At 42.3% G+C, this 25850-nt stretch overlaps 1 protein-coding gene across 11 annotated transcripts in view; it reads left to right on the forward strand.

The window, feature by feature from the left end:
• LOC308328683 (calcium-activated potassium channel subunit alpha-1a) overlaps positions 1-25850 on the forward strand; it is a 223450-nt gene that overhangs the window by 118916 nt on the left and 78684 nt on the right. For all 11 annotated transcript variants that reach the window (XM_080782710.1, XM_080782713.1, XM_080782716.1 and 8 more), the window contains exons 4-9: positions 520-613; positions 2077-2188; positions 14164-14239; positions 15224-15299; positions 18679-18849; positions 23142-23233. In XM_080782710.1, the coding sequence (XP_080638836.1) occupies positions 520-613; positions 2077-2188; positions 14164-14239; positions 15224-15299; positions 18679-18849; positions 23142-23233 (621 nt within the window). The remainder of the gene's footprint in view (positions 1-519; positions 614-2076; positions 2189-14163; positions 14240-15223; positions 15300-18678; positions 18850-23141; positions 23234-25850) is intronic.

The following is a 25850-nucleotide window of genomic DNA, read 5'->3' on the forward strand; positions in this document are numbered from 1 at the left end:
ATAATGTTCTTAATGTACAGTATATGTGCTCCATGTTGAGCAGACTGTGAAAACCAACTATCCCTCTGGGACAATAATGGCTAATCTATGCTATGCTACTACCATCTGCGTACACTTTGAACACGGTGAAGTGAACTAATTTTTTTTCCCCCGTTGCAATACCCCGCCTATACAATCTGAAGTGTACATTGTATTGCATAGCTATAGTTCCTTTTGGGCTTATTACAATTAAATTGGTTGTAAATAACTGAAATATTATTGCTTTCGGTTCAATGCAACAACCTCATCCAGATGATATCCTTTAAAACAGTGGTTCTCAAAGTGGTTCCCTTGGGTGAATTCCAGGGGGTCACCAGATAAATGTGTTAATACAGCATCACAATAATTCTAACCCCTTTATCCATGTATATACATTGGCTATATAATCCTGTCAGATTGTGATGGTTGTCTGTCTCTCTGTCCACAGTCCTATAGAATCCTATGTCAGATTGTGATGGTTGTCTGTCTCTCTGTCCACAGTCCTATAGAATCCTGTCAGAACTTCTACCATGACTTCACGCTACAGATAGATATGGCCTTCAACGTCTTCTTCCTGCTCTACTTTGGACTGCGGGTAAGTGTGCAAGAAAAGAATACACACACACAGGCAACCAAAAGGCTCGCCCCAAAACTTGCCCCCATTTTTTTTTCCCCTACGGACTACTCGCCCCCACCAGCGGTTCTTGTATTATTGTATTTGTTTTACTGTGGATACGGTTATAAAGAGATAAGTTGAGGGTTATGCATAGTTTTACTGAGGTTAAGTTTAGGAAGAAGGTTAGGTTTAGGCATAGTTTACTGAAGTTACTTTTAAGAGTAAGGTTAGGTTTAGGCATAGTTTACTGAGGTTACGTTTAGGAATAAGGTTAGGCGTAAGCATAGTTTACTGAAGTTACGTTTTAGGAATAAGGTTAGGTGTAAGCATTCTATTATACTTATGGGGACATTAAGGCCCTCACAAGACAAGTATATATATAGTAGTAATTTGCACATATTTAAACCATGTTGCTGGCATAGCTGCTCATGCAGCAGCATCAGCAGCAGTATCCAGTGCAGTGTATCCTGAATGAATGAATACATCAACTCATTCAAAGTAAAGCCCCATTCGTAGTCGTACCTCGTCGTACGACGGTGTCGCGTGAACGGTCGATCTACAAGCTCATGACGCGGCGGATCCGCGACGTGACGTGGGCTTTTAGATCGTCGTAAACACCGCCCTGTGTATGACGAGGCATGAAGTTGACTTAAGCTGCTTACAGCATCCGACACACGCGCATGACTCAGCGAGTCAACGGATGAGGTGTGTGTGTATGTGTGTGTGGTTGATGTGTGTGTCAGGGCGGGAGCTCAGGGAATGAATTATGGAATTATGATAATTTCTGAATAACTGTAAATATACTGCAGCGGGGCCGTCTAACAACTTGACATTTCTTTTTCTTCAATTAATTCAACAGACTAATTCATTGCATGAGCTTTTGTGATTGTCACCATTATGAATTAATGAATATATACCTCCAGTGGTGTCTGAAGTAGTGGTTATACTTAAAACTTTACACACACGTCAAGGTTAAAGTGATTTAAAAAATAAATAGCAGAAAAACTCTTGATTCTGGATGTGGCCAAAACATTTTGACAAGGTTGTCGCAACTCGCACATATTTTGGCCTTTGGTCCTCAGGTCTTTCCTTAAAAATTACACCGGTGTGAAGTGAGGGGTGATCTTATCATCATACATCATCTCATTCCGGCCAATCAGAATTTGCGTCCTCACCTTCGTCTTCAATGTTTGTGTTACGCAATGTTTGTGTTTACACAAACACTCAAAATTGTCCATTCATTGTGAATGGGATTTAATGTTTGTGTTAGGACGTTTGTGCACATACACCAAAAGTTGGACATAGGAGGCGGATATCACCCCTCAGAAATATATTCACAACTGGTTTCTGCTGCAGCTAATGATTGCTTCTAATGATCTCTGTCCGTCAGTCCGCCCGCCCGCCGTATATGTTGTAAATGTCATCCCTGTTTCTTCCCACAGTTCATTGCGGCCAACGATAAGCTGTGGTTCTGGCTGGAGGTAAACTCTGTCGTGGATTTCTTCACCGTTCCTCCAGTCTTCGTGTCCGTCTACCTAAACAGGAGTTGGCTCGGTGAGTTTGGACTTAATTCTATTTCACCATCTCTCTCTCTCTAGCTCTCTCTAGCTCTCTAGCTCTCTCTCTCTCTCTCTCTCTCTCTCTCTCTCTCTTCTTGCGTCATCCCTCACTCTCCTGCCGGGGCGTTTCCACACCTCCACTCTTCTATCCCATTTTTGGCATCTATTGTTTTTCCTCCTCTTCCTGCCAAACACATTTCTCTTCTTCTTCTTTTATGCTCTGTATTTCCCAGTGTCACACTCGCTCTCCATTTACAATTCACAATTGACTAAATGTAGGCATCTAGCAGATGCTCTTTATCAGAGCGACAGAGCGACTTAAAATAAACAAGGTAAACACACACATTAAATGTGTAGAGGCAGTGTAGTGCCTCAGTAAACTATAGGAATCACAGGGAAAACATCATCAGTCTAAACAGTATAATATCAAGCAATTAATAATGTGTACATTGAAACTATACAAACTATAGTATGTCAGGTCATCAAATGAACCTGGCATGTGTCCACATTATATGGATCTTAATTCTTAATTACATTTTAACCTTTTGCATAAGACATGCAATGCAGTCTTATGTAAAAAGGATGGAGCCTGAAGAGATGGGTCTTCTGATTGCGACCGAACGTTGTGTGTGAGTTCTGCAGTTCTAACTCTGACGGGGAGTTTGTTCCACAGCAGTGTTGTTTTTGGCAGCTAATTTTGATTTTAGTTTTAGTCATAGTCTCTTAAATAGTTTTCACTTGGTTTTAGTCACATTTTAGTCACCCGGAATGTTTTAGTGTTAGTCTAGTTTTAGACTACAGTTGATTTAGTCGACTAAAATGTATTTTGGCGGGCCTTGATGCCGTCTTAATGGCTGATTTTACACTCGCACTGCGCTGCGTTGTGAGCTTGTAGATTGGCTATTTTCAGCATGCAATCAAGTGTAAAATTACTTATAAATACTGGATCTCTTGTCCACTAGTCCCTTCCTAACATTTTAGTCTAGTTTTTATTTGTTGACGAAATTGTCAATATTTTTAGTCCAAGTTTTAGTCATCATAGCTGACATTTTTCGTCTTCGTTTTAGTCCACAAAATCAACACTGTTCCACAGTGTGGGAGCCAGAAGGGGGTCTGAGACGCGTCTCTGCCCTCCCTCTGTGCTTCTGTGTGTCTCTCTCGCTTCCTCTCTAGCACCATTCACATGCACCAAGCTACTATGACAATAACTATAAATGCCAAAAACTATAATAAGCTTGATGTCAACTCACCATAACACTGCCTGCCGCCCACTTTTCCAAAGCACACCTTGGAGGTTTTATTTGGTCTCCGTGGAGGAAGTTGTTTTCCATTTGTTTTCTGCATGGTACGGTGTTAAGATCAGCCTGCGGGCACTTACCACTCGCCTAATACAATTCCTGCCGGGCTATAATGAGTCTCTCTATGGATTAATTTAATGTTTCAGCCTTAAATACAAAGCCTTATACTGTATACTGTACACAGCCATTAATAGAAACAATTAAACATGAATGCATGGACAGAGCCATTGAGATGGAAAGAGATGCGTCATCTCTTGTACATCTGTTATTTATTTTTATTTTTATGTCGATAAATGTTTCAAATGAAATAATTTTAATTTATTTTAAAACAAATCTTCTCTTCTGGGTGTGCCTGGCACAACACCTTTTTGTCACGTTAGACGGCGTCTTACAGGCACTGTGTATAGTGTCACCTCCGTACGCAACCCTGTGTGCAACCCCCGTGAGTCCAGCCAATTGGTCCAAAACATTTATTTATTTTTGCTTGTTCATGCGTGTCTGGCCCCGTGGCCATGATGACCGCTGCAGTACCTATGATCGGCCAGCATGTTTTCAGCGCTTCAGTTCTTCTCCCTGTGGGTCCTGCATGGGGCCGTGGTTATCCTTATAACCCTGACCTACTGGAGACTTCCAACCAGACTCAGCTAATTACCTCGTGCAGCTCTGTGTCTGTGTCTGTGTCGGCGGGCGGACAGAACAAAGCTTTTTACAGCAGTTTTCATCATCCCATTATAGTGTAACACCAGGGCTTTAACCCAGGATCACACCATGCCAGCACACTTCATGAATACCAACATCAACACTTATCTTATCACTAGCCAGTCCTGATTCATTATACAGTACATCTGCCTCAGTGGTACGTGGTTCTCAAAGTGGGGGCCCCCAGGGGCCCTTGAAGGGGGTTCCCGAGGTGGTCTCCACATGTTGAAAACCGGTGGCATAAACCGTACATCAACTTATTGTATTTTATATCCAAACCCATGTTAAATGTAATGGAACAAATTATTAGATTTTCGTTAAATTTTTGTTTTAGGCGATATCTTTAACAATCAATGTCTCCGGTCTTTTCAAGACCTGAAAGATGATTATTCTCTTCCAGGCTCCTTGTGGTTTTTCTATCTCAAGCTCCGCACAGCATTGAGAACGTATGGTGTACCCTGGGATGCAGCTTTTTTACAATTACTCACAACCTGAACTTATCTCTGTAACCAAATCACAAACAGTTGGGAAAGGATTTTTCAGGCATTGCATTTTGTTTGGGATTGGCCTTCTGTTTGGAATATTATTTTTATTATTATTATTATTTTTTTAATTTCATCTAAAATACTCACCAGACTATTCATTATAAGTTATACATACATTTTACTTTACGCCTGAGCGTACATTTAAATGTCAATTAGTTAATTCAGTACCATTTATTCTTCTGTTAAAGGAGACTATTTACATATGTGTTGGCATTGCCCCTCTATCAAAAGTTTTTGGAATTGGAGATTGTAGTAACCATTGTTGGTAAAGCTCTGCCCTCTTTCTCGTTGGTTATAGCCCAAATATCGCATTAACCTTTCAGGACAAACGCATATTATTAGCTGCCTCAACTGCTGCTAATAAAACAAATTTCTAAAACTAGTTTGAACCGACTATTAATTTGCAGAGAAATTGGCTTAATTGCTTTTCTGATATTTGTTTACCGGAGCGTTCTACTGCCAAGATGAATGGCGCCAGAGCGGACACTGTGGTGTCCGGTCCAAAGCTCCTTAGGCAGTTCAATTATTTAATTGATATGTTATGCCTGTTGGGTTGTGACCAACGGTTGCTTCTTTTGTTATCGTCGTTTGCTTTTGGCTCCCATGTCTGTATCTGTAGCCCTAGTCGTATGTTACTTACTTACTTGTTGTACATGTCTTATTTGTCTTATCTTGTCCTTGCGTTTGTTTGTGTTTGTCTTGTACTGGTCTGTAGTCTCTGTATGTTTTTTTATTAATTTTTTAAACAAAACAATGTTATATGATATTTTGCTGACTCATGAGTTTTATGAGTTACAGTATATTTATATTAAAAAAATATATTTTTATTATTATTATATTTTCCAAATCTCATAGGGTAATCATATGATATAAAATACACAAATCAGCCGGCTGATGGATATGAAGCATAAACTGCCAGTGAAAAATAGCATACTAATTTAGGCTATCCAAAGAGCAACCCCCCCCCCCCCCCCCCCCAAAAAAAAAACAACTAAAAAACACAGAACAAATGTAACTTAACATCATAAACGACACAGGGTCATATACAGTACCTGACAGAATTGCCCGGGTGGTTTGTTTATTTTTGGAACACAGTGATCTAAGATTTTCCCTGTGGGAATTTAAATAGACAAAAATAACCACACTTCCGTGGTGACACTGCAGGGGCAGTGGGAGTGACGTCGGGACTGTGCTACTTGGTTCAGTGTGTGTGTGCCTGCTCTAGCAGCGCTTCCACCTAACACAGCAATAGGATAAAACCACTTGGTTTTCAAACACGACCCCCATCTGGACATATTTCGTGCCAGGGACCCCCATTCAACATTATTGTCACATCACATAACATTATTAGGTTTGTTCAAAATAGTAGATCTAAGCTTAAAATAGGATGTTTATAGAAGTGTTTTTTTATTCTAATTGATAACACATGTTTTGTGTGTGTGTGTGTGTGTGTGTGTGTGCGCGCGCGCCTATGTCTCTTATATATTTGATTTAAACTCCACTAAGATTACATTTAATTTATAGGCCTACTTAATGTACAGTATACATTTCAGAGCTATAGATTAGCCTTAAATGCCCATACCAGTCTAATTGTCTAAACACCTCACTGTCTACTCAGCATGATATGGCTTCACTGATAAATAAATAAATATACTGTTTCTAAAATGGCCATACTTGTTGGTTAAGTGTGTGTTGAGATGTATTTGGCTGCGGATCCTCCAAAAAAAAGCCGATCTACAAGCTTTTGGTTAAAGTGGTTCAACAGATTTTCGATATACAGTATGTTAAGTCGATACACACCAATGGACATTATATAACTAAACTAAACACACACCCCTGGTTACCCATTATGGGGCTCCCCAGACCACACTGGGGGGAACCACTTCTCTATCCTCCGTTCCGTGTGGACTATTTCGCTCCTTACTGTTAAAACGGCAAGGAAACGGCGGGCAAATCCATCACAATTACACCACCTCTCATCTCACTATCTCAGCCGTGTGACCCTGTGTGAGAGAAGTGAACACCGCCCCGCTGTACCGGAGGCTGGCCTCGTCGTAAAACACCTCCGTAGCTACAATGGACGAGTCGACTGCTCTGTGCCTGTTCACTGCTTCTGCAAATTGGACACAGATCGAGAGGGAAGAAGGGTGTGTGTTTGTGTGTGTGTCCGTGTGCGTGTGCATGTGAGTGAGTGAGTGCATCCGTGCATGGCTAATTTAAGAGGGAATTGCAGAGTTCCCTGGAAAATAAATGAAGAAATTAATCTCCTTAAAGAAAAAAAGAACTTTAGGCGAACAGGGAACCCGAGAGGGCTCTATAGCAGTGCCCCATTAGCATAGATTGGAGCTTAGCCACTAGAGCCCCGGCTCATACACGCCCTCCAAATTAACACCAGGTTGAAATGAGTACAAACTGCCCCCTGGTTCACAGTGTGGTACAAAGTAAACGGTAGGCCTATATAGCGGATAAAAGTGCTATAATGAATGCTCCATTTACCATAAAGTTTAACCAGTTTAAACCTGTTTCTCTTATGAGGGTGCATGCTCCCTGCTTTCCAAAGGGGCACAGCATCAATCGGTATAGATGCCTGGATCTAGCACGTCTCTGCACCCACAATCATCCTGAGAGAGAGAGAGAGATAGAGACAGGACTTGGATTTTAAACCGCCGCTGCCTCCTGCTGGTCGTGGTGGTGTACTGTCTGTCTGTCTGCTCATCCCCGGAGCTGCTACAGCACCTGCAGGGCTTTCCTGCTCTAAAGAGGCTTACATCTCTGGCATGGCCGTGGGTGTGTCCTCCTTATGTTGTTATGGCCCAGCGCTCACTTGGCAGGAAGACCCCACTCCCCTTACAGTGTTGCCATCTCCGCGTATTATAAGCCAGTGGCTGTCATCGACCATCAAATTGATTGATACATGTATTTGGCCACGGAACCCCATCTTAAAAGGTTTTGTGCCAGTCACTATATAAATGTGTATACACGTGTGTGTGTGTGTGTGTGTGTGTGTGTGTGTGTGTGTGTGTGTGTGTGTGTGTGTGTGTGTGTGTGTGTGTGTGTGTGTGTGTGTGTGTGTGTGTGTGTGCGCGCGTTATCCTTATGGGCTTGTATTCGTACACCTGCTTGCTTGTTTCTCTCACTAAATCTGGCAATGCTGCCCCCACATCCATCCTTGGTCAGATGAGGCAACCTCATTATGTGTAGTGCCTCTCTGCTCAGTGCCTCGCGTGACAAATGCTCCCACTCATTTGCAGCAGTATGCTAAAGGATTAATAATTTTATTAGTATAGATAGAACATGGTCAGAAACCTCCTATCTCCATCTTTTCATTTGTTGAGTTTGTTCCTGCTTGATCACACTACGTCGTCACACGAAAGCATCAAAAGTAGCAGATCTGATCTCGTCGATCTGTTGCTTTTGTCGCTTGTGAATTTTATGTTGTTTTTAGTTGAATTTTATGTTTTATGTTTTGTCAGAGACCAACAAAATCAGAAATGCTTGTTCTATGGTTATTGGTTAGAATAAGTAGTAGGTCGGGAGTGGCTTATTGTCGGTATCAGCCGGTAACACGCGGGAGTCTGTCCCCGTTACAATGCGCTAGACGCCTGGGAGATGGATTGCTGAGGTGGAGCTGAGGGTTTGAGGAACGTTGTCGGTCTAATGACAGTCAGACCAATAGTATGTCTAAACTAAAGCCTGTAGCCGGAATTTAGAAACTCGATTGAGGGATTAGAGAATATTGAGGTATGTCTGATTTGACACAGTTGAAATGGCTGCTGCGACACGTTGTGAGCTTGTAGATCTGCTATGTTCCGGCTTTTTTGTTTAAACATGGCAATATATAATCGTCCGTTGTCATCTTTCAGCAGGCATAGTTAGTTACACACTGTGTATACAGTAGCATTCAGTAAATAGTGGAATAGTTGTCTCTGGGCTTGGGAGACTGAGGAACGAGAGAAACCTGTCCTGCCTTCCACATTCTCAATGAAAACAACCACGGCGCACACACACACACACACACACACACACACACACACACACACACACACACACACACACACACACACACACACACAGGTACCATCCCCCAGAATATCCCCACAATGAGCATCTGGACTGTGTGTGTGTGTCTCTATGGGCTAGAGAGAGCTCATTCAGTTTTTATTCCTGGCATCTGTGCGCTTTTGATTCCAGCCCTGCACGCACGCAAACACACACGCACGCACGCACGCACACACGCACGCCAAACACAGGTGCTCTGCTCATTATTAGTAAATGATGCAGTCCTCGCCGGCCCCCCTGCCGTCACCTTTATGAAATTAATTTCTATTTGTGCCACACATTGCAACCATCTGCACAGGAAAGCTGCAGGCGGCCATGTTGTTGTGTTACTAATCACACCCTTTAAAAGGAGGACAATTAATCGCAAGATGGCCATCACTTTAACACCCCACTAACTAATAATGGAGTCTACTGTTTTATGACACCCACCTGATTGACAGTAACAATGTACATTTAGTTGCTGTCGGGCAAAAACCTCTTATCTCCATATTTTAACTTTTTGTGTTTTTTCGTAACATCGTGGCCTTACCATGCATACTCATAGCATCACACAGAAGCCTCAAAAGTAGCAGATCCACAAGCGTTTGAGCTTGTAGATCTGCTACTTTTGCTATTTTCTTTATTTGAATCCTGAAAAGTAACTATAGTACATCACTTGCCCTACCTTTAATTTTCTAGACTGCATATATTTGACAGTATTTCTTCCGCCAGTGATTACTGTACATGACACTTGGGCAGAGGGGTCACGAGGGGACAAGAGATATAGTGTATTACAGTATTTGCATCCGTGCAGACCGGCTGACCTCCTGCTCTTCTAAGCCTCGGTAAGCCCACCTGATGCATCAAACCTCTGGCTCTCAAACCCTTTCATGACCTGAAAGTTCCCCTTGCATGACTTTTTCGAAATGTTCGATTCAAATCATCTCTGTTTTTTTTCTCCATCTGAAACGTTTTGTAAACATGATTTTAGGCATACTTATACCTACTACATCTGCACTTTTTCGTCCAAATGACCGCTGTCACCCTTTCTCCCCCCGCAAGCAGTGAAGTTCACATGTCCCTCCCGGCTGGAGACCCATTGTTCAAGCTAAATGGGTCATTTGCATTCCAACTACTTCCACATGTAGGCAAAGGCAGCCTACGAATGTAGCTTACAGTACTCACAACATGTAGACTAAATGCTGTTTTAGAGGTTATAGGCTATTTGTTATTTGCGGTTTGCAGAAATAATTAAATGTCTGACTTTATTTTCCGGAGGGCATGCTAAAACCGGCATTATAGCCTGCTGATAAGGATTGTTCCACAGCCTATTCTGGCATATAAATATCGCCAGCTCTTTCTAATCCGGATCATGTTTTTGTTTTTTTCAGGCTGTTTTAAATATATCCTGCAGAAGGCAACCTGTTTGCCGAAACGTTGGAATAATAAGGTTTATAGCTTCGTGACTACGAGCTGTGCATGGTCGGTTTGACCAGACCGAAATTTCCTTTCCTTGGAGCGAGAATGCTTGCCAATGCGATTCCAAATAAAAATGACAGTGTTTGAAATCATTCCAACACGATAGACCTCCCGAACGTCTAAATGTTTCGTCAGTCAAAAGATAAGTTACTTCTGTCCGTCCGTCCTTTGTCTGTAAACTTTTCTGCAAGCGACCAGTGGAAATGATTTGCACGCACGCACGGCTCTTTCCTTTTTTTCTCTCATGTAAATGTAGGCTACATTCAAATGTTCATGAATCCAAGTAACTGCCGGTGAGGTATGTGGAAGTGCATTTTAGATAACGCTGTAGCACTATTTGTGGCGGTGATGCGTCACATGACTTGATCTATAGTATGGTATATAAACCTTCTGCTGCTGAGAAGCGGACCTCTGGCGCTGGAACTGGCACAATCAATCTATATATTAATTACATCGATAACACGCGTGTAGCCTATAATGTTTTCCCCTCTATATAAAAATGACAATATATAATCTAATGTCGTATTTCGTCTGACTGAGCAATGTACCTGGCTCTGGCTGTTACAATAACGTGTGGTAGCCTATTTCGGACAGTGTTTGCTGCACAAGTGTTTGCACAAGGGTATTCAATATAGCGCTCACACCGTCACTATAAATTTAGTTTGGTAAACTGAAATGAAAAAGAAAAAATAACTTGAGTTGTCCTGTTGAGTTGAAACTCCTGCCTTGAATTAGTTGGAATGTGTCGTTTAGAAGACAATGGCAAGTCGTCAACCCCCACCCGCCGGGGGGGGCATTAGAAGAGATGCAGGGAGATGGAATTGCACCAATGGAATTGCACGAAAAACACGGTCATCATGACTGTTAGCCGTCAGAGTAGTAGGTGAGTTGAGTTCAGACATGCTAGTGTTAAAGTAGCAGATCTACAAGCTCGTTGTCTGCTATTTTCAAATAGCGCTGCGAAAGTATATATGAAAAAAATAAAGGGATGCTCCAGCTCCACACTCAAATCTGTGCTAAATCGTATTTTTTATTCATAAGATAAAGATAGCAAGGGGGGGGGCTTTAAAACCTAGGAGGTAGAGCAGGCGCTCAGGGAATAGAAAGGTCGGCGGTTTGATCCCCGGCTACCTCTGGATTAGTGTGTCGAGGTAGTCTCATGACTCGTGTAGCCAGACAACTATTCCACAACCTCCGAATGCCACATAGAGTTTGGAACTAATGTACTGTATTATTATCTCCCACCTCCCATTATCTTTACATTTTATTTTTTAATTTTCCATTTCCGATGAGCAGTAAGCTTATATGCGCTTCGATTACTATTATTCTTAGGACAAATTTACGTGACAGTTAAGACGAAGCGGAAGCGGGGAGGAGACGTCTGCTTTATCCTTAATTTTCACAGCTTCCGTTGTTCCAGGAAGCTGTCTGTCTGTCTGTCTGTCTGTCTGTCTGTCTGTCTGTCTGTCTGTCTATGGTTTGTGTAGTTTTAGTTGTAGCTGTGTTGTGTTCTACTGTCCACAAGGCACTTCACTTGTTATTAAGTCTGGATTAGTGTTTTCCACCTGCTTTAGTTTTCAATTCATTTCCATCACCGCTAAATCCCCTGTCTGTGTTTAGGCTTAGCTTTTAGGTGTGTGTGTGTGTGTGTGTGTGTGTGTGTGTGTGTGTGTGTGTGTGTGTGTGTGTGTGTGTGTGTGTGTGTGTGTGTGTGTGTGTGTGTGTGTGTGTGTGCGTGTGCGTGTGCGTGTGTGCGTGTGCGTGTGCGCGTGCGCGTGCGTGCGTGTGTAATATTTGAGATGTATAATCGGATAATTTATTTTTAAGTGTCAGAAAAATGGAAATATTGAAGTAAAAAATCAATCGTAAAATTGTACTCACAGTAAGTGCAGTACTTGAATAAATGTGCATAGTTACTTTCCACTACTGGCTGAAAGGTGTTTGTGCGTGCGTGCCTGTGTGCGTGCAGGGGGGATTAAAACACTTTAATAGCATTTAGGTCACAATGACACAGCAGGTTTTTGGGTGAGAGTGACACGACAGGTTGAGCTCATACAGACTAGCATTCCACACATCTGGAGGAGTCGATTGGTGCCCAAGACGTCTTCATCCATCATCCAGGACACAGGTCTCTGGCGGAAGCATCAAGGACACAGGTCTCTGGCGGAAGCATCCAGGACACAGGTCTCTGGCGGAAGCATCAAGGACACAGGTCTCTGGCGGAAGCATCAAGGACACAGGTCTCTGGCGGAAGCATCCAGGACACAGGTCTCTGGCGGAAGCATCCTGGACACAGGTCTCTGGCGGAAGCATCCTGGACACAGGTCTCTGGCGGAAGCATCCAGGACACAGGTCTCTGGCGTAAGCATCCAGGACACAGGTCTCTGGCGGAAGCATCCTGGACACAGGTCTACGTCTGACATTTCTCAGAGTAGAAGAAAGTGAAAAGAAGGCGGAAAGAAAAAAGAATAGGCGTAAAGAAAAAAGGAGAGAGGGAAAAAAAGTTTTTTTTAAGAGAAAATAAGACAAACGAAAGACCAAAGAAAAGAAGAAAAATGTTTCACAAGAAGGACAAAAGAATACCTGACATACACCAAGGTGTTTCCAGCACTGCTTTGGACGAACCATACTTGTCTCTCTTTCGGAAGGGGAAGAAAGTATAGGCAACATTACCAAGTCAATGAGCCACTGCGGGCCCTATTTCAAACAATATTGAAACTAGCACATCCACGAGCTCACAGCCAGGAGGACAACCTGCTGAAGCGGGTGTCAGAGTATAGCATCGTCATGATTCCTCCTAAGCTGCTGGTGCACGCGTGCCGTCGGAACAGCACCAGGTCCGTCACCGAGATGACCGCGGCCGAGGCGACGTGGAGACCCAAGAAGTCGTGCGACGACCTGTTCCACAACGGCTACCGGGTGAGACAGGCGGAGCCACAGGCGGGTCGCTGCCAGTCCCTGTGGGTCTGGGCTTGCTGCCTGGCCAGATGGGGTAAGAAGAAGAACGGCGGCGGCTGTCCAACGTTTATTTGGGATCAATCAGGGCCCATGTGAAAATCTCATTTATCATTCATTCATTCATTCATTCAATATGTATGATTTCATCATTGCTATTAAAAGAAAATGCACTTTGCAATTTGTACTTTTGAATACTTAAAATCACTTGAGGTCCGGCCTTCACATCTAGAGATTCAGGCAGCTACGTGGCCCTCACACCTATGTGAGGGCCAACAAAGCCAACATAGTGACATCTAAGGCCATATCGGGTTTGTTTATTTATGGTTATGTCATAGTGGCATGCCTATATATGGGCACTTATCAGGGTTGTTTATGTCTAAGTCAGAGTGACTTGGTCAATTTTAATATTGGATGTACCTTTGCATAGACAAGTATTTTTTTAAAGGAAGTATAGGCTACTCCAGTACTAATTTGACTGAGCTACTTTCTCTTGCAGTGGATTTATCTGTACTTTGACTATAGTACGTTATCCACCATCTTCCAAGTCGTTGATGAGCCTGAACATAAGCCCAGACAGGTCTTGTCTTTTTCTATCTCACACACACTTATTCTGCAAGGCCATTATGCTAATCCTTTTAATGCAGTGCTGTGGTACAGTGTGTGCGCACCACTTTGTCTGTGGTGATTTAGTTTCTCATAATGTACACGCTTTCCTAGAGTCACTGCGTCCGTCCGCCTGTCTGTCCGTCCACAACAGAGCACCTCTCCTTTCATCTGTCACTTTTCTTATTATCTATGCCTCTGCTTTCCGCTGTCACTGCAAAGAGATGTGGGAATACGCCTCGATTAACACCATGTGCTTCGTCTTCCCTTTCTGCATTAATGTCAATTTACATAATCTCTCTGTCTCTTTGTCTCTCTCTGTCTCTTTGTCTCTATCTCTCCCCTCACAGGTTTAAGGTTCCTGAGAGCGTTGAGGTTGATACAGTTCTCCGAAATCCTACAGTTTTTGAATATCCTGAAAACGAGGTACAATATATCATACAGGATATACACACTGTGTACGGTATTATGTGGATGGATGGATGTTGCACGTCCCACTGGGAGTTAAGACCCCGGGGCAGACCAAGGACCAGGGGGATTACATCTCCACACTGGCCTGGGAACGCCTCGGGAGACGGGATCCCCCAGGAGGAAGTTGCTAATTTGTATTAAACCCCCTCAAGGAATGCTGAGGGTCTCCGTAGGCCACTTTGCCCTATACTGTATGTTTGAGATTCATCTGTCTAGTAATTACTGTGTCTATTGTAGTTTAGATACATCGTCAGGATTCAAATTCAAAAACCGCAAAAGGAGCAGATCTACAAGCTCAAAATGCGTCAATTATAATGGCAGGCTATTATAATTATGTCTTATTCGCCAGGGATCCTTTTAACACACATTGTCAATAATAATCATCGCTTCACTGCGGCAGTTTTTAACTAACCTGAAGAATCACCAGATCGTGAACGTACCTCCATTTCACGAAAGTCCACCTTAAAATAAATGTCCAAAAATATTCCACCATCGCGATCGTAAACAAGTAAGAACAACAGAGCCACCCGGACGCTGCCATGATTCCCCATAGGATTGCATTGGGACTCAATTACCCATCAGCCCTGAGAAACGAGCGTACGTGGTTTTCTTCTGGTCATGTGATACAAACGTGTCGTATCACAGAGTGTCAGCGGAAAACCATGTATGTCTTACAAGTTATCAAAATCGGCTGATAAGTTATACTTTATTGTCCCACGGGGGAAATCTGTCTTGGGCAAAATGTACTAGTGCACTTTGCCCAAGACAAATTTCCCCCCGCGGGACAAAGTAAAGTAATCTCATAAAACAAATAAATCAACTCGAGTAAGTCGTGTTTGGGAGTCTAAAGGGTGACAGCACTCATCGGAAGTTGACAATGTCATTTGTCCAATGTCGTTCTGTCTCTTATGTTAATGTTATTCTTCCTGTTGTGCACAGCAATTCCATCAAGCTGGTGAACCTGTGTTCCATCTTCATAAGCACATGGCTGACAGCTGCTGGATTCATACATTTGGTAAGTGGACACAACCTGCATCACACACTCCAGGATTCAGATTATCTGGGTTTTGCCATGAACGCAGCACCTTGCGTCATTCCATCTCACGTCGTGACCCAAGCCACAGCTTGAGCGGCACTGGGCCATAAATCATGAACGCGCGAACCAATACACAACAGCGGCGGAGCTCATTCATGACTCGCGCGCACGCACTAACTGTTATTGAGGTTAATGTCGAGCCATGACGTAATTATGTTTTATTCTAGTTTAGCTCAATTCTTAGATGTTAAATACTGTGGTCGATCACTTGACGTCACAGACTGTAACAGGTGCCATAACGGCGAGCAGAGTTTAACTTCCACTTAACACTTTAGTGGTTTATTCACTGAGGTGTGAGAGGTCGTTCGTAAGGAAAGCTTTTATTACACAGAACTTTGGCTTAAGCACTATTTGTCTCGTTCAGTGTCCGGATTATAGGCCAATTGACCCACCGTTGGAACAGCAGATATCTGTGGCTAGATCTGTAGCACTGCGTTTGCACAGCAGTAAAATGGGGTCAGACTCAATGCAATTCTTAAGGCAGTAAAATAGCTGAACTGGGGCAGTGCAAAAGCACACAGACTGTCTAACGTTAGCATTTCATCCCGGTTACTCTAATTTAATTTCAAGAATATCGAAATGTAAACAGCAACATTAACTTTGTATCGTATCGTTTTACAATGCAAATAATCTGTATGGAATCGTTTTGCGTGCAAAGATCCCACATTTCTAAGATACTTCAAATGAAAGGGATTATTTGAAACACTACACTACTAATTGTCTAACTGTCGCAGCAACAAACCAACATAATTTAATCATCCAAAAAAAGCTCAGTCAGACCGCTCTCTGCACCTTGCCGACCAGCTTGAATAATGCTCTAACCTGATTTGCCAACCTTAACATCCCTCATTCCAAGTAGTTACTGATAGTTTTATATGCATTTTGGGGATTTGAGGATTTATGAAGTTGTGTCATTTCAAAGAAGTCAAACATACTGCACGTGACATTTGTTGTTTGTCATTTTGTTTATTTTTCCTTTTTTCAACACTTTTAGAGCATATCCGTGGTCATACCTAACAATAGATGATGAAACAATGGGAATATTTAAACTTTTGTGTTTTTGTTTAAGTCCATAAACGCCAATTTTAATTACTTCCTGAACGAAAACGTGCTGCGTAATGAGTCTAATGACATGTTCAGGCCTGCATGTACAGTATATAAATGAAACTTGATTTCATTCACCTGTTTTATTCCCATTGCTGCAGTTCTGCTTTTGATTACAGAACTATTGAGAGAGAGAGAGAGAGAGAGAGAGAGAGAGAGAGAGAGAGAGAGACACGTGTGTGTGCGGGCGACTAATTTATCAATGCCAAATGCCTGAAGCCCGTTGCGGATATGACGCACTGTGAGGTCGTAGATCTGCTATTTTTGGCATGTGGAAGCGCCATGCAACGGGGCATAAATTAAGCATAAGGCGGCAAACTCAATTTGAGTTGAGGTGACGGATGACAGCCTGACTTGACAGAAAATAAATCATCTGAAGCTGAGGATTTAATAGTACTCATTAGCCTAGCTTTAATTCATTCCTTTTTTTCCACATAGTACATTCAATATCTCACATTATAGGTTTGGAACTACTTCATAATTTGTAGAGTGTTTGCCCTGAGACTGGGAGGTTGGGGTTCGATCCCCGGCCGGGGTCATACCAAAGACTCTAAAAATGGGGCCCAGTGCTTCCCTGCTTGGCACTCAGCATCAATGGGTTGGATTGGGGGTAAGTCCCTGCAACATATACTGGCGTCATGTCCAGGGGTGTACTTGTACATCAAGCTGCCTCACGCTACAGAAACAGGAGATAGGCTCCTCTGGGCCTCATGGCTCGGGGGCAAAAAGGCTTCCATTCCATGACATAAAATAGTCAAGTAGGAAAATATTTATATTATAAGTCACACAGTGCCTTTCCCTTCACAGGGCAAACAGTGTAATATTTCAGAGTTACCAGACAGTTGGATAGACCAGGCTCCTCCACATTAAAAACAAATGTATATATGACTTGAACGACCCAGTATCCTCATTCTTCCGGGTGTGCCCAAAAACTGCTGATCTTCAAGCTCACAAACGTTTTTTTTTTGTAATTTCTAAAAAAGCAGTTCCACTACATTACCACTAGATGGTAGTCTAAGCTCGGCGTAACAACCAACTTTCCTATCAGGATTGAAAGCATGAGTGCTACTACTTGTAGCTGGATTCAATCAAACAGGGCTGTAGGTGTATTGGCTACGTATGCAACGCCGCGCTGAGGAATGGAAAACATGTGGACATCAGAGGCTGCTTCTGACTGCTGTAGCATCTAGGGCTGCAACTATCAATTACTTTACTCTTTCCTTCACATGCTTCTCCATTAATATAATAACCGAGAAGCATATGGTTTTATTTTTTCTCTCTCACACATCAACGAATCAACATGAACAAATTCAAATATTTGTATTTTTTCTAAATCAAATTTCCTTAAAAAATTGCCCTGAAAAAAGACCACAATTGGGAAGTAAGTGTAAATAATTCCCTGGATTTAAAAGGTGTCATTGACTGCCGCCGTTTTCCTTTTTACTCTTTCTCCTTTGCACACACAGGGCCCTATTTTCACCAGTGCCTTATCCCTTATCAGCTAGTTGAAATAGCAATAAAAGGCAAGGAAGTTTAGGGATATGGGGTAAGGTACTGACGGAAAATAGGGTCAAGAGTGTTTTGTATTTGTTGATGACATGTGTTGTTGTGTACATATTAATGGAAACAAGTCCCCAAAACGGAATCCCCCAAATATATTTATATTTATTCGAATTGATTCTTTCCTTTTCTTTTCTTTTTTCAGTAATTGGTTAAATTGAGTATATTTCCATGGACTGTTAACTTGCATCCCACAGCGGCAGCTCACTGCTAAATATCATAAGATTTTAGTCGACTAAATCTACAGTTGATTTAGTCGACTAAAATGTATTTTGGAGGGCCTTGATGCCCTTGTAATGACAGATTTTACACTTACTGAAAATAGCCGATCTACAATCTCATTGTGAGCTTGTATTGTGATCTGCTATTTTGAGCATGCAACCTAGTGTAAAATTACTTATACTGGATCTCTTGTCCACTAGTCCCTTCCTAACATTTTAGTCTAGTTTTTATTTGTTGACGAAATTGTCAATATATAGTCATAGTTTTAGTCATCATAGTTTAGTTTTCATTTAGTTTCCATTTAGTTTTCGTCAGTGAAAAAAAAGGTAGTCGACGAACATTTTTCGTCATAGTTTTAGTCGAGGAAATCAACACTGCTGCCCCCTGTCATCATGTGGTCCATCTCTTCCAGGTGGAGAACTCGGGGGACCCGTGGGAAAACTTCCAGAACTCCCAGTCCCTGTCGTACTGGGAGTGTGTGTACCTGCTGATGGTCACCATGTCCACGGTGGGCTACGGGGACGTCTACGCAAAGACCACCCTGGGACGTCTCTTCATGGTCTTCTTCATCCTCGGTGGTCTGGTAAAAAAAAATAATTAAGAAAAATCTTATAAAAACAATAAGAAGATTTTTTTTGCCCTGTACCCTCCCATCTCACAGGTCACACCCCCCCCCCCCCCAACCTTCCCTCCGCGACCTGCCTGTCCCCATCCGTATATACCAACAAATCGTCACTGTTCGGCCAGAAACCTCTTTATCTTCTAATCTTTTAACGTTTTGTTTTATCGTAAATTACTTTAGATATTACTTAACTACAGCGTCACAAAAAAAGTAGCATAAAAAGCTGATCTGCCGAGCTTGCAAAGCTTGCAAAAAACAGAGCTTGCAACTTAATAATTAAAACGGGTTATTTTTTTTATTTTTTTTAATCTCCTGAAAAGTAACCGTTTTGGACATGACAAGGTTTCCGCCCCACATCGACGATTATAAGACATTATCGTGGTACTTTTATTCTGAAATGTGGTAAATTATGTGATAGTATTATTTTATTCTGAAATGTAGTAAATATGTTGCTGCCTGCTGTAATAATGTAATAGTGTAGAGCAGTGGTTCTCAAAGTGGGCTCTGGGCCGGTGTTGTTTTTGGAAGCAAATTTCTGTTTTAGTTTTAGTCATAGTCTCTTGAATAGTTTTCATTTAGTTTGTCACATTTTAGTCAGCCGGAATGTTGTAGTGTTAGTCTAGTTTTAGTCGACTAAATGTCATAAGATTTTAGTCTACTAAATCTACAGGTGATTTAGTCAACTAAAATGTATATAGGTGGGCGTTGATGCCATCGTAATGACTGATTTTACACTTGCTGTGACTCACAACGTGTGAGCTTGTAGATCTGCTATTTTCAGCATTATACTGGATCTTTTGTCCACTAGTCCCTTCCTAACATATTAGTCTAGTTTTTACTTGTTGACGAAATTGTCAGTATATTTACTCATAGTTTTAGTCATCAAAGCTTAGTTTTTATTTAGTTTTTATGTCGTTTGTCAGTGAAATAAGGTAGTCGACGGACGTTTTTCGTCATAGTATTAGTCGACGAAAACAACACTGGTCTGGGGACTGGTTCCTTAAGAGGTCTGTAACTCTGACTGTACTGTATATACAGTAAATGGGTCCAAAATGGACCCGTTGGGTTCCATTTTTGGTCCCATTTGTATATTGTCAGAGTTAAAGGAATACTTTTTCTCTCAGTTCCTCACCCTATGAAGCCTTGAATTAATTTTTCACGTATTCCTGAGCCAATAATTATTAATTAACTAATTGTTAAGGAGACCTTAACAAGAGCAAAACCCTTATTTAAAAGTTATGTTTTTTACCTTAATCATCAGTATCATCGGCTCATCATTGATCACACTGTGAGAGTTGTTTTGGAGTTCATATTATTGTCTTCTTTAGTTAAAATGTTGGTCTCCTACCACAGCAGGGTTCATATTATTGTCTTATATAGTTAAAATGTTGCAGAGTCATCAATTATTGAATTGTTGGGACAGGAATGCCACGAAAACAAAAAGGAAAATCTCCATGAATTCAAGGCTTCACCGGGCGAGTAATTGATAGAAAAAAAGTAATTTACTTTAAGGTCCTTGAAGTATAAAGGTTTGAGAACCACGACTAGTATAGAGCATCCTACTGTGTAATTATTACTATGTGCTCCTTTGTCCCCTCGTCCCCCCCTCCCCTCTGTCTGTGTGTGACACAGAGACTATAGCACACTGTTTCCCAATCAGTGGGTCACGCTCGCTCTTTTAACAACAAAGACATTTCAAACATTTCGCAAAGGAATTCCATAAAAATAAGAAAAGACAAATCTCTATTTTAATTTCACTACTTTGGGTCTCAAGCTAAAAAAAGTTTGGGAACTATTAAGTCTGACATCACTGCCGCTAGAGGGCTCTCGGAGATAAAAACAAAAATAATAATTATTATATAAAAAAGAAGAACGGGGCCTCCACAGGGGTCCACAGGGGTCTGTGGATGCAACTGGTGGTGCTTCAAATGGAACCAAATGGACCCGTAACAGGTCCATTTGTAACTACGCTCTTGGATTTACATACAGACCGTTTGGACCTCTTGTGGCCCGACCCACCGTTGGGGGGAAACGGTTTGTACAGATTGTGTCACTTAGTGTCACTTATGTAAGAGTGTCGCTGTAAGAGTGTCACTTATGTAAGAGTGTCGCCGTAAGAGTGTCACTTACGGTCTCAGTAACATGTACCCCCCCCCCCCCCCCAACCAACCTCCGACCCCCCTTCATGTGACTCCTCCCAAAATTCCAACAAACACAGCGGCAGAGAGACCATGCTTAGGCCCACCAGACTGTTTCCATAGCAACCACAGCATCAGCATCCTCATCATCATCATCCCCATTTTCACCTCAGTTGGCTCTAGTGACCTGTCAGGGCTGTGCACCCACACATACATACAAACATGCACGCGCGTGCCAGTGTTAATCTTGACAGAAATGTTCTATTTAGTTTTAGTCATGTTCTTTTCAATAAAATCCCATTTAGTTTCAGTCATATTTCAGTCACCTGAAATGTTTTACTTTTACGTAGTCTAGCTATAGTTGGACTAAATGCCATAAGATTTTGGTCAACAAAATGTAATTTCTGTTGGGCTGTGATTGGCGTCCTAATGCCTGATGGCTGAGTGTAAAAGCATAAAATGACTGAGTTCTACTGGATCTCTTCTCCACTAGTCCCTTCCTAACATTTTAGTCTAGTTTTTATTTATTAGTGTATTTACTCTTATTTAAAAATAGCTCAGCCTGATACAATCTCAGAACGTGTTGTGAGCTTCACTACATTTTATGGATTATTTGATCAATTATCGAGTTCTATATGTAACATTGATAAAATTAATTAGTAGCATGTAGTGAAGGATATTGTGTATTCAGTAAGTAGACAGTGACATGATGGCTGCATAAGTTGCACATGTACAGTACAGCACAGCACAGCACAGCACAGCACAGCACAGCACAGCACAGCACAGCACAGCACAGTACAGTACAGCAGCTCGTCACAGAGTTAATGGTCCCAGGATGTATGAAGTCGGGTCTTGCATCAAACTTTCGCCATCAGCACACATTCTTATATCTGGGGTTGTAGGTCATGGCTAATTGTCCCCCTACAGCTTTCGCATGTAACCCTCACAATTCAGGTCATTTATTCATATGTCCTCCACCCCTGAATGTATTTGTTTTGCTATATTAATCTGATTTTAAATCGACACTTATAGATACAGTACTTCTGCAACCATACGGTCAATAGATCTGCACAAGCTTACAACAATGCATCGCAATGCATTGTGAGCTTGTAGATCTATATAGGTTTAATGTTTGTTTTTAGTTCAATGTTTGTTTTAAAAACACCATTGACAATGAAGGGAAAATGTACCATCTTGTCCCTAACACAAACATTAAATCCCATTAACAATAAAGATCATTTAATGTTTGTTTTGACACCATCATCATTACATCATCATTAAGATGATAAGAGAGCCCCTCACGTTTTTTTTTCTTCGTTTTTTTAATTACTGTACATTTGGTTTCTGCTGTCTTGCAAAATGCATCCAGCTCATTTCTCCAGTCCCAACAGCACAATGAGTCTTAATGCATTTTGCAGCTATGGGACATCAGGTGTTGGCCTCTTCAAATCAACCTGCCAGACCAACCTTGTGTTTGTTGGACTAAACATGGCACATAGGTCTTCTTTTCAACCCCCCCCCCTCCCCGGTGCACAGGTCTGCACCGTCGAGAAGCTTTCCAGGTGCAATCACCGACAGACTATTCCATTTTGCCAGCTGTGACAAAAGTTTGTAGCAACGAACCAATGCACTTGATTAGACCTCTCAGTCAGTGGTGGAAAGTAAACCAATTACATTTACTCATGTATTGTTTTCAATACTTTATTATTATTACAAAACCAACCTATTAATATAAAACATACTTTTTTAATGTTTTGGCTATTCAAGAACATCTCTATCTCTCTATTTTTTTCCCCCTAATCTATAAGAGATAATAACAATAATAATTTTTAATCTGTTTATCTCACAAGCAATCTGGTCCTAAACATCAGCTTCCCCACACCACCGAAGGCCAAAGTAGTCTTATACTAGGATGACTTAAGGCCAATACATACTCCTTTCCGATGTCGGGGAAAAACCTTTCCCGGTTTCGGATAGGCCTTTCCGAACCCTAGTTGGGAGAGTCGGGACATCCGAGGGTGTGCACGGGTTCCGAGAAACGGACGTCGACGGAAGAAGGAGCATGTACTGCGCTTTAGAGTCTTCTTCTTCTTCTCTCCTATCTTCTCCTTGTAGGCCATGTTTGCCAGCTACGTCCCCGAAATCATAGAGTTAATAGGAAACCGCAAGAAATATGGTGGTTCCTATAGTGCGGTTAATGGCAGAAAGTAAGTATCCCACCCACCCCTTCCGGCCGGTTCTGCTGTGTTTCTTTCTCTGTGTGCCGGTGGAACCCTCTCTCTCTCTCTCTTTGCATGCATTTTGTTTTTCTTTTTGGTTTTTTTTCTGTTCCACGCATGTAGGCCATGTTTGCTCGCTACGTGCCAGAAATTGCCGCTCTCATCCTAAATCGGAAGAAATACGGAGGGAGTTATAACTCGACACGAGGCAGAAAGTAAGTTCAATATCCGGATCCGAGAGGTGTGGTTGTGTGACTCACATGTGTGACTGTTTAGAACAGTAAAAATATTATTATTGTAATAATACATTTAACAATAATAATAAGTCACACAGTAAGACTGGAGACCTCGGCCATAATGACACATGTCCATGTTCCTCTCTCTCTCTCTATCTCTCTCTCTCAAGCTCTCTCGCTCTCTCTCCACCCCAGTCAGCGCTTACTATAATTCATCTCTGTGCTGTGCTGTGCTTTTCTTTCTTTCTTTCTTTCTTTCTTCCTCCGCTTACCCCCTTGAAACATCCTGTGTTGCGCTTTTAATTTCATTTTTGAAAACTGGAAGCTTCCATGAGCCCACAGTCAGACAGGGTGCTACATTAACCGTATGTGGTGTTCGTTGTCCCTTTGCTTAATGTGATTCACATCCAGACCCTCCTTAATATATGACAGACACAGTCATGAAAACCATACTATCTGCCTCCTTCAAAAAGAAAATAGAAAAGACTTGGAAATCTTGCAAGTGCATTATTATTGGTGGTCTTTTAAAGTACAGTATCATCAATCTCAATGACCGTTGCACGATTTATTTTCAAGGTCTCTTTTCTTGTTTCGTTCTGCTCTCGAGCTGGTCCCGCATGCATTTATTTATGCATTCATTATTTTGTCCTTTCCTCTTATCTGCATCATTTTGAGCATGTTTTTATCTGGCCTGCAATCTTTGTTTTCATTGATCACGACCTCTATGGTTAAGGAGGAAAAAAAAGCATTTTTTTCTCGCTGTCTAGTTAAGATTTGCATCATCACTGTGTGCCTTGTTGCTCTGACCGCCCGCATCATCAATGCTCGACATGACTCTGGCCCTGATCTTCAGTCAGATCCCACACCCTGTGAATGCTGGATGCCTCGACCTCCCATTGGAGGCTCCTCAAATTGCTTTCGGCCTTGCTTTGCCTGCTTGCTTGTCTGTCTTGTCTGTGTGTGTGTGTGTGTGTGTGTGTGTGTGTGTGTGTGACTGTGTGTGTGTGTGTGTGTGTGTGTGTGTGTGTGTGTGCGACAGAGGCTGTGTTCTACACGTGTCTGGTTCGGCCTCTCGGATATAATGCTTTAGTAGTGCGTTGTTGTTGTCGTACCACGTGTCCTAATCGTATACTGTCCCGTCCTCTTATGGCTGAAACGTTACTTCTATTCAGCACACAGGCACTTCAAGTCGGAGCTCGTCCGGGGTAGGGAGCAGTGGTGGAAACTGTACTTTTACTTTAAGTAAAAATACTTTTCCACCACTGGTAGGGATGTGCGGGTGTACTTCTGCTTTTGTTCTCTTCCCACCGTGCGTTCTCTCCTCTGACACCCCATTGCTCGCGTGCTCTCTCTCTCTTCCTCTAGTTCATGTTCAGGGGCGGGTGTGTGTGTGTGGTGGGGGGGGGGGGTTATAGGGAGTGGAGCGCGGGCGGAGCGGAGCATTAGAAACCAGCCTTTTGTTTGATGATGTTTGCCTGTCATTGAGACAAGATTGATGAGATGTTATGTTTGGCCACTGACCCGAGGCCTGGACTCCCAGGCGGGTGTTGAGAGAAGGCCTTGTCAAAACTTTGGACTAGATTCTCTCGCACACATCGACCCCACCTTCCCCCTCCACCCACCCTCCGGATCCCCCTCGGCTCTCTCTCTTTCTCTCTCTCCCTGGCCAAGGCATACGCTCCATGCATATGGTAGCAATCAGGAACCTACCCACCCAAACGTACAGGGCTTAGACTGGCACCAGGGCTCTTTGCATAAAGTCGTGGTCGGGTAGAAACCTCGCATCTCCATCTCAATTTCTGTGTCCTACTTTAGTCGTGCAAACGTGCCACAACATGTTGTGAGCTTTCCACCACTATTTTTGAAAGACTTTTTAAAGTGAAAGTGGCTGTTTATGGGGTTTATATGAATATTTAACTGTTGAAAAGTACTAACAACATTGCATCCATTGGGTTATTATTTATTTCTATTTCCTAAAAATAAGTTACAGTTTTTGGACATACAAGGTTTCCGTCCTGACAGCGGCGATAATCATTTATCTATGCTTGTGTTTGGTGTGTATCTCGCAGAGATCGTGACGCGGGACACAAAACGCGTTTGTCATGTGGGTTTATTGTTGCCTACGGGGGTTCAAAAGGCATTATCATTCACTTACTGTTAGTTGTCAGCAAAGAGAGACAGAGAGAGAGAGGGGGGGGGGGAAGATAAAAGTTTGTGTCATGGAAATGAGATTAAAAGATTAGGAAATATTCCACTGATTGCGGCGCTCCCAAACAATGAGGTCACGACGCACCACAAGCGATTCTTAAATGGAACCCTGACGATTTAGATGTCTCTCTCAAAGCCTCAGCGTCGTCAACCAGAACCCT

This window comes from Protomyctophum bolini, assembly GCF_963924005.1.
Source record: "Protomyctophum bolini genome assembly, chromosome: 14".
Lineage (NCBI taxonomy): Eukaryota > Metazoa > Chordata > Actinopteri > Myctophiformes > Myctophidae > Protomyctophum > Protomyctophum bolini.